Source organism: Chionomys nivalis, chromosome 10, assembly GCF_950005125.1.
Source record: "Chionomys nivalis chromosome 10, mChiNiv1.1, whole genome shotgun sequence".
Taxonomy (NCBI): Eukaryota; Metazoa; Chordata; class Mammalia; order Rodentia; family Cricetidae; genus Chionomys; species Chionomys nivalis.
The window spans coordinates 16,877,045-16,887,003 of NC_080095.1; the positions used below are offsets into that span (position 1 = coordinate 16,877,045).

General features: G+C 46.7%; 1 protein-coding gene across 1 annotated transcript; it reads left to right on the forward strand.

Annotated features, from left to right (window-relative positions):
* The first annotated feature begins 4,014 nt into the window (after positions 1 to 4,014).
* Positions 4,015 to 9,439, forward strand: Hsp90aa1 (heat shock protein 90 alpha family class A member 1). The gene is made up of 11 exons (XM_057782863.1): positions 4,015 to 4,174; positions 4,747 to 4,908; positions 5,005 to 5,371; positions 5,694 to 5,827; positions 6,166 to 6,486; positions 6,643 to 6,808; positions 7,024 to 7,214; positions 7,444 to 7,591; positions 7,964 to 8,232; positions 8,380 to 8,713; positions 9,188 to 9,439. Exons 2-11 carry the CDS (start codon positions 4,747 to 4,749, stop codon positions 9,295 to 9,297), a joined length of 2,202 nt encoding a protein of 733 aa, XP_057638846.1. The 5' UTR covers positions 4,015 to 4,174; the 3' UTR covers positions 9,298 to 9,439.
* Positions 9,440 to 9,959: the final 520 nt, after the last annotated feature.

Sequence of the window (9,959 nt, forward strand, 5' to 3'; positions counted from 1 at the left end):
AACCTGTCCTGGAACTAGCTTTTGTAGACCAGGCTGGGCCTCGAACTCACAGAGATCCACCTGCCTCTGCCTCCCAAGTGCTGGGATTAAAGGAGTGTGCCACCACTGCCCAGCTCTGATGTTTAGGTCTTAAGGATGGTTAATTTTAACTTTTTTTTAGATTTTATTTTTGTGTGAATGAGTGTTTACCTGAATGGATGTCTGTGTACCATGTATGTATAGTGCTTGAGGAGTCAGATCCCCTGGGACTGGAGTGACAGATGAGAGCTGTCACGTGTGTGCTGGGAACTGAACCCTGGTCCTCTGAAAGTTCGGGGTTCCTTTTTTTTTTTTTTTTGAGACAGGGTTTCGCTGTGGTTTTGGAGCCTGTCCTGGAACTAGCTCTTGTAGACCAGGCTGGTCTCGAACTCACAGAGATCTGCCTCTGCCTCCCGAGTGCTGGGATTAAAGGCGTGCGCCACCACCGCCCGGCTAGTTTGGGGGTTCTTGACTGATAGGCTATCAATTCAGCCCCTCTTTTTGAAATTCTTATCTGAAATATCTCTATATCAAGGAATATTGTCTCTACAGGCAACCTTCACAGCAAATGCTGTCAATTGTTTTGAAGTTCTTGACTCTCAACTGGTGAGGGACTTCAGCTAGACTCCAGAGGGAAGGCTTCCTTTCCGTTATCACTGTTATACCCAGTCCGTGGGGGCACCAAAAGACCACCAGGGAGACCGACTCACCAAAATGCAAAAGCAAGGTTCATTGTGTGCACATTACATTACAAGCCAGCAGGGATCTCGTCAGCACAGCAGCAGCAAGAGGAGGTACCCCAGCCTTCTAGAGGACACTATTTAAAGACAAAACCCAGAAAAGTTACATTAGCAGGGTGTGGGGTGACCGGTTCAATTTGTCTAGAGGTGTCCTGGTGAAAAATGATGGGTATGTGCTGGCAGGTGATCCTATCTACAATGGTTGGAACCTTAGGAATTTCCTTTGGATGGTCTGTTCCCAGGTGGTGTCTCTGTTTGTGGTCTTTCTTGGGTCCGGTATTGCCTCTGCGGGCACCTGGCATTTATATGGCTGCCAGAGATCTGAGCTCAGCACCGCATGACAAGCCCTTTACCCACGGAGTCACCTCTCTACGCATCCCTGGATGGCAAAGCGCTCACTGTGTAGACCAGGCTAGCCTTGATCTCACAGAGATCCACCTGCTACCTGAAAGCTAAGAGGATAGCAAATTCACAGTCTGCCTGAGCTACCATTCCTTCAGAGCCAATATTGGCAACTGACACCCTGTTTCAAAATAAGAATGAAGAGAGAGCTGGAGATATAGCTGAGTGGTAGGGCCTAGCTTGCCTAGAATAGCATGTAGGAAGCCTTGGGTTCAGTTCCCAGTGTGGAAACCAAAAGGCCAAAAATAAGAAGCAAAATTCCCCTTTGTAGCTTGGAGCTTGATTTGTGATGCTTGCTACACACAATTAACGCCAACTGCTAATGGTCCAGGTACCCAACACAAATGGCTAGTTCTAGGGAAAGCAAGTGACGCCGTAAGAAGACTACCGCATCCGGTGTAGCGGGGCACACCTCAGGAGGCAGTAGGCCAGCCTGGTCTACAGGGCCATCCTGGTCTACATAACAAGCGAGGAACCTGCCTGACTCCAGTTTAAAGGCAGGAGCCATTATGATGTATTTTTATAAATAAGTTTTTTTGTTTGTTTTTGTTTTTCGAGACAGGGTTTCTCTGTAGCTTTGGAGCCTGTCCTGGAACTAGCTCCTGTAGACCGGGCTGACCTCGAACACACAGAGATCTGCCTGCCTCTGCCTCCTGAGTGCTGGGATTAAAGGCATACGCCAGCCACCATCGCCCTGCTAAAAGTAAGTTTTTATTTATTGTGAGAGTTGAGTTGCTTTCTGTTTCCTGGAACCTGACCTTCCCCAACCCATGACCTTGATTTGTTTTTTAGAATATCTTGACCCTCTCTGACCTCTCCCTAATCAGATGGTAGGTGACCATATGATTGATTTTTTTTTAATTTATTTTTTTTTAATTCTTGTTGGGATTAACACAAGTCACTCAAGCCTGCAAAGTGAGAGCCTGTATCAAAAGGTAAAAAAAAACCAAAAAAAAAACGCCACTACTACTACCTTGGGGTTGGAGAGATGGCTCAGTGGCTCAGAGCGCTGGCTGCTCTTCCAGAGGACCAGGGTTCAATTCCCAGCACCCACATGGTGGCTCACAACTCTCTAACTCCACTTTCATTGGATCCAACACCCTCAGCCATACATGCAGGCAAAACACCAATGCTTGTATAATAAACTAAAAAAGAACAAAAACTATCACCTCAACACAGTAAGCTGCTTGTATTTAAATATCACCCCCACTCGAGAGGGGAGAGAAGGCCATCTGTCTATTCTTAACAGCTACGGGGGGACTCATTCCTTTATTAAGGAGGGCAATTCTCTTCCTTTCTCTGAGGATTTACCTATTGTATTTTTGTCTACAGTGGCATTTTTTCCCTACTCTTCATGATTGTGTTTTGCAGTCAGGAAATGATACGGAAATAGAAGGAAATAGGCCGGGCGGTGGTGGCGCACGCCTTTAATCCCAGCACTTGGGAGGCAGAGGCAGGTGGATCTCTGTGAGTTCGAGACCAGCCTGGTCTACAGAGCTAGTTCCAGGACAGGCTCCAAAACCACAGAGAAACCCTGTCTCGAAAAACCAAAAAAAAATAAAAAAATAAAAAAAAGAAGGAAATAGAGGTGGGAGTAGCCCAAAGGAAAAGTATATGGGAAGCCTATAAGAAGAAATTACTGGTGTTTTTGGTTTGGGTTTTTGTTTGTATTTTTCGAGACTGAGTTTCTTTACGAACTTGCTCTGTAGAGCAAACCGGCCTCAAACTCAGAACACCTGCCTCTGCCTGGTGTTCTGATTAAAGCGTGCACCACAGCCTGGAGGAAATTACCTTTTGGGTCATCTTAATCATTTTAAGGGTGCTTCAAAAATCAGGATAGGCTTTTTGTTGTTGCTCTAAATGAGTTTTGAGTGTTTAGACCACATGTATGTCAGTGCAGCATGTGTGTCCCGCCCCTGGTGCCCGCAGAGGCCATTAGCAGACTTTGTGTCTCCTAGAATCGGAGGTCCAGGTGCCTGTGAGCTGCCTTACAGTGTGCTGGTACCACTAAGAGCTCTTAGTCGCTGAGCCGTCTCTCCAGCCCTTTACGCTTATTTTTACATTGTGTGTGTGGTGGTGGGGGAGCACGTGGGTGTGACGGTGCTGAGAGTTAATTCATTTTCCGCCATGTGGCTTCCAGGTATCCAACTCTAGCGCCTTTGCTGGATGAGCCATCTCTCCGGCCCCCAAATTACGATACGTTAAAAGGGTAGCACCGGTTTGTTAACTAAATCCCTGACAGAACGACTCTGAAATTTGAGGGTCGCGGGTTCTGGTTAAAGAGAAAGCCCCAGGCACTACGGCCGGATTTAGAGAATCCACCATGCACTGCCCACAGTAAGGCTTCGGGACAGGTTCCGGCGGGAACAGTCCTGAAATTCAGACTGCGGCAGCCACGCAGTGGACCTGGGAGGCCCGCCCGCTGCGACAAGCGGACCCTCCGTTCCGGGCGGAAGCCAGGGGCCCGCAGCCTCCCGCCGCGGGCCTTCGTCTGCAATGGGGACCCCAGGGCAGGCGCCCTTTTCCGCTTCTCACTGAGCACAAACCAATGCAAGGGCCATATGCGGGGAAAAGGCCGGGCCGCAGGTCCACACAGAGCACGCGCTCACAACAGAACGTCCCTTTCACCGGCACCTAGGAGACGAGCCCTACACCAAAGCGCTCACATGGCGCCTCTCAGGCGCATGCGCTGGACGGCGTGGCCGGCGGCGCGCGGCCCCAGAAGGCACCTCACTACGCAGGCGCAGAGAGCCTAGCTGTGGAGGAGGGGCTTACGTTCGTTCTGCGCGCTCCCGGCGGAGGGGCGGGACCCTGCCAGTGCGCAGGCGCAGGCGCGCGGCCGCGGCGGCGGTTGGGGAGGGTTCTTCCGGAAGGTTCGGGAGGCTTCTGGAAAAAGCTCCGCGCGCGCTGGGCGGGCCCGCGTCTATATAAGGCCGGCGCGGGGGGGCGGCGCGCCAGTTGCTTCGGTGTCGTGGTGCGGATAGTCACGTTTCGTGCGTGGTCACTCAGCAAAGGTGAGGCCTCTCCGACGGGTTTAGTGGGGACCGGGGGACGAGGTGGTCTCCTCGGGCGGCGCGGCGGCGGGGCCGGGGCGCGTTCCGAGCTCCCTCAGCCCGCGGAGGTGGGCTACCATGGCCCCAGACCCCAGGCCCCGGGTGGCCTCCGCGCCTTAGCCCCAGGCCCAGAATGCGGCGAGCGCCGCTGGGAGGGAGCGGCGGCGGCGAGGCGAGCGCTCGGCTCCTGCCTCACGCCTAGGCTACCGCGGCTGTCGCCGGTGCTCCTGAGGCGCGGGCGGAGGACGGAGGCGCCATAGCGGAGGGTTGGGGGGGGAGGGTGGCCGTTGGGGACGGCGTGCGTGGAGCCGCTTGGGTCCGAGCGCCCTCCCCGAGGCGCGCACATGCGCCTCGTAATTACCGCATTCTGAAATGAGGTCATCCCTTTGTCATCCATCCTCCCCTTCTCGCCTTCCCCTCTTTCGTCCCCTTCCTAATCCGGAATATTGGTCTTAAAATACATTTCTAGAGTGGGAAGTCATTAGCGCGGCTGTAGGCATACGGTGACGCTCACAGCGCTGTGCTCTTTCTAGATGCCTGAGGAAACCCAGACCCAGGACCAACCAATGGAGGAGGAAGAGGTCGAGACTTTTGCCTTTCAGGCAGAAATTGCCCAGTTGATGTCCTTGATCATCAACACATTCTATTCGAACAAAGAGATCTTTCTGAGGGAGCTCATTTCCAATTCATCAGATGTGAGTGTTACCATTGGAGAATTGGGGTTTGGTGCCGGAAAAATTTCACCTTGGAGCTTGGCTTTATGCTTGACGCTTTTCATGCTCTCTTAATAGGCTCTGGACAAGATCCGATACGAGAGTCTGACAGACCCTAGCAAACTAGATTCTGGGAAGGAGCTGCACATTAATCTCATTCCCAACAAACAAGATCGAACCCTCACCATTGTGGATACTGGAATTGGAATGACCAAGGCTGACTTGATCAATAACCTTGGTACCATTGCCAAGTCTGGCACCAAAGCCTTCATGGAGGCTTTGCAGGCTGGTGCAGATATTTCTATGATTGGCCAGTTTGGTGTTGGTTTTTACTCTGCGTATTTGGTCGCTGAGAAAGTGACCGTGATCACCAAACACAACGACGATGAGCAGTATGCCTGGGAATCCTCAGCCGGGGGATCCTTCACAGTGAGGACTGACACAGGTAGGCAAAGGCCAGAGTTTGTTAGCTGGGAGAACTGGAGAGTTCGAGCGCCCTGTGAGATGTGAAGTCCTCCAACACAATTGTTAAAGGGAGAGTTGGAGGAGCTGGGCTGCTTGCTAGAGGAAATACAGAATTGTACAGCTAATGTTCAGTGGTGCAAGCTGTGGGGTGGGGCCTTTGCATCTGTAGTGTTTGCTTTTGGGAACAGTGAGGTGGTGATGCATTATTTGAGTTTTAATTTCATTCATCTCAATACTCCAGCAAGCGCTAAGGTTACTAATAGCCATTTAAATTTAGGCTTTTACCTTTTTTTTCCCCCCAGGGGAGCCAATGGGTCGTGGAACAAAGGTCATCTTACACCTGAAAGAAGACCAAACTGAGTACTTGGAGGAAAGGAGAATAAAAGAGATCGTGAAGAAACATTCTCAGTTTATTGGCTATCCCATTACTCTCTTCGTAAGTTTGACGTTCAACTGCAAATTTCTGTAGGATAATTGAGACTAAAATCCTAGTTTGATTTTTTTTTTTTTTGCCTTTTTTTGTTCTTGTGCTGTTTTTCTCTGCTCCCCTTCCCTCTCCCCAAAAGATCTTAGTTCTTTTGTAGTAGTGAACCTAACGTTTACTAGAGATAGCTTGAAGCCTATGTGGAACCAGTTCGGTAGGTCTTTGTACACTGAAAAAAGGGCTGTTGAGAAAGTCTAGGCCACTTGGGTTTGACTAGTTAATTCATTCCTTAGTCTATCCTTTAGTTTATGATGTACAATGTAGATGTTGACATGTTTGTTTCTTTGAAGGTGGAGAAGGAACGTGATAAGGAAGTCAGTGATGATGAAGCTGAAGAAAAAGAAGATAAAGAGGAAGAGAAGGAAAAAGAAGAAAAGGAGTCTGACGACAAGCCTGAAATAGAAGATGTCGGTTCCGATGAAGAAGAGGAAGAAAAGAAGGATGGTGACAAGAAGAAGAAGAAGAAGATAAAGGAAAAGTACATCGACCAGGAAGAGCTCAACAAAACAAAGCCTATTTGGACCAGAAATCCTGATGACATTACTAATGAAGAATATGGAGAGTTCTACAAGAGCTTAACCAACGATTGGGAAGAACATTTGGCAGTAAAGGTGAGTGATTACTGAGTGCTTAAAGCCAGTCTGTCTTTACAGTTTGGCAGGTTGGATTATCTTTATAACCCCTTTATATCGAGTATCTGTCAAATAGCTCAGTGGAGAAGTAAGTTCATTTTGTCTGGCAGTTAAAAGTATTTCATTCTATTGCAGCATTTTTCTGTTGAAGGACAATTGGAATTCCGGGCCCTCCTTTTTGTCCCAAGACGTGCTCCTTTTGATCTGTTTGAAAACAGAAAGAAAAAGAACAACATCAAGTTGTATGTGCGCAGAGTTTTCATCATGGATAACTGTGAAGAGTTAATTCCTGAGTATCTGAGTAAGTATGAATAAAAAGAAAAAGCACTGTTAATAGTCAAAAGTAATCCCACTACTTCTCTGGGGTCTGCACTGGTTTGGGGGACTGACAGTGGTAACTTATTGACAGAGTCCTAGCCTAACTTGAGGCTCTGGGTTCAATCCCCTGGAGGAAAAAAATGAACATCAGTTACAGTTTCAGAACAATTAGTTCATCTTTGGTCTTTTCCTCCCCAGATTTCATTAGAGGAGTGGTGGATTCTGAGGATCTTCCTCTAAATATCTCCCGTGAAATGTTGCAGCAAAGCAAAATTTTGAAAGTTATCAGAAAGAATTTGGTCAAGAAATGCTTAGAACTATTCACTGAGCTGGCAGAAGATAAAGAGAACTACAAAAAGTTTTATGAGCAGTTCTCAAAAAATATAAAGGTTGGTGTTGACAACGTTTTCCAGCTACTGGCAGCATTCAAAACTAGCTTGTTTTTGGTTGGTGGTTGGTTTTTGAGATGGGTTTTTACTATGTAGCACTCTGGCTGTGTGGAACTTGGATCAGGCCGACCTCAAACTTAAATCCCCCTGCCTCTGCCTCCCAAGAATTGGGATAAAAGACTGGTTCTATTTATATATGGGAAACATTTCTATGCTTTTTTTGTTTCAGCTTGGAATTCATGAAGACTCTCAAAATCGGAAGAAGCTTTCAGAGCTGTTGCGATACTACACATCTGCCTCTGGAGATGAGATGGTTTCTCTGAAAGATTATTGCACCCGAATGAAGGAAAACCAGAAGCACATCTACTTTATTACAGGTGATGGTCAAGTAAATATCTGTTCTCTCTACCTGTGTGATACTCAGGATAGCATTTCTGTAAGCAAGAATGTCCAGCCTAGTAATTAAGCCTGTTGCTAGGTAGAAAACTTGAGAGTACATGAAACCATTTTTTTTAAAGGCTGGTTTTCTTCTCTGTAACAGCCCTAGCTATCCTGGAACTAGCTTTGTATGGTAGACTGGGCTGGCCTCTAACTCAGATCTTGACTGCCTCTGCTGCAATTAAGGGCAGGTAGTGCCATTGCCCAACAACATGAAAACCTTTTTTCCCCAAGTGCTGGGATTTAGAGGAATGTACCATCATCACCCAGCTTGAAACCATTTCTAAATGTAACTACAATATATCTCTCAGGTGAGACCAAGGACCAAGTTGCTAATTCAGCTTTTGTGGAACGCCTCCGAAAGCATGGCTTAGAAGTAATCTATATGATTGAGCCCATTGATGAATATTGTGTGCAACAACTGAAGGAATTTGAAGGCAAGACCTTGGTGTCAGTTACCAAAGAAGGACTGGAGCTTCCAGAAGATGAAGAGGAGAAAAAGAAGCAAGAAGAAAAAAAGACAAAATTTGAAAACCTCTGCAAAATTATGAAAGATATTTTGGAGAAAAAGGTTGAAAAGGTATGTGAATGTTTCCTTGTGTTGCTATCACTGGCTAACCTGCTACTTGGTCTTAGTTTGATGGGTTACATAACTGATGCCTATATTTGCAAATACTATTTCTGGTCAGTTTTTGTAGACCTTAGTCATGGCTTGATTTTATTATAGGTGGTTGTATCAAACCGATTGGTGACATCCCCATGCTGTATTGTCACAAGCACATATGGGTGGACAGCAAACATGGAAAGAATCATGAAAGCTCAGGCCCTCAGAGACAACTCAACGATGGGTTACATGGCAGCAAAGAAGCACCTGGAGATAAACCCTGATCACTCCATTATTGAAACCCTCCGGCAAAAGGCAGAGGCCGACAAGAACGACAAATCTGTGAAGGATCTGGTCATCTTACTGTACGAAACTGCACTCCTGTCTTCTGGCTTCAGTCTGGAAGATCCCCAGACACACGCTAACAGGATCTACAGGATGATCAAGCTTGGTCTAGGTAAGCTGCAGACTACATGTTACAAGGAAAAGAAACGTGTTGAATGGGATATGTTCATTTTGAGCTGTGTGAGACAAAAATGGATTATTGCTGTTTAGCATAGTCACATTTAGCCCAGACTAGCCGTGTGTGTATAGCTGAGGGTGCCCCTGGATGATTCTGCCCCTCAGGTGCTAGGTTTATAGGCATATATACTTGGCTTGCCTGCTATGAGGTTTTGTTAATGCTCAGTCTAAAGCAAATTGAGGCTCCTTTTTTTTTTGTTGTTTTTGTTTTTGTTTTTCGAGACAGGGTTTCTCTGTGGCTTTGGAGCCTGTCCTGGAACTAGCTCTTGTAGACCAGGCTGGTCTCGAACTCACAGAGATCCGCCTGCCTCTGCCTCCCGAGTGCTGGGATTAAAGGCATGCGCCACCACCGCCCGGCTGAGGCTCCTTATTTGGAATTAACAACTGTAACGCTTTATCCCCAAAACAGGTATTGATGAAGATGATCCTACTGTGGATGATACCAGTGCTGCTGTAACTGAAGAAATGCCACCCCTGGAAGGAGATGACGACACTTCACGCATGGAAGAAGTAGACTAAGCTTCACCAGAACTATGTGTTTGATGCTTACTATCATTCCTTCTGATGATATATTTCCCAGGATTTTTGTTTATTTTTGTTAACATTAAGACATCTGTGTGGCATGAAAACTAAGGGGAAGATAAAATTTCTTTCTACTTGTGTGATACTGTGATACTATAGGTTTGATTCAATAGGTTGGTAGAACGTTTGTTGTAAGACGTAATGTAACCTATTAACTTTGTGGTCTGAAGTGTTTAGCTGTCGATCGAGCTGGATCCCTTATTAGACCAAATAATTTCACTTGGAAGTATTCTGAGATAACTTCATGTTTAACAGAAAAAATTAAGATGGCTTAAGTTTCATCTTAAAATTTTTCATCCCCTATAGTTCTGCATGTACTAGTCTTAGAAGTAAGTACACAAGCTAAAACAGGAATTCCCCATGTGGCTTGTACTAAGAGCAAAATCCTAAGCTTCCCTAGGTCTTGTAACTGAGCAAGGCTTGTGAGTGGAAATACAGTGCCCAATCACATTCTGCTTTTAAAAGGTAAATACAGATGAGAAAAAAGGTGTGATATCTGTGTTTTTTTTTTGTTTTTTTTTTTTCCTAAGTAGATAGAGGTGGGGATTTGGGTTTTTATTTGCCCAGTGAAACAGAGTTTAATGCTGGGCTGCCCTCCC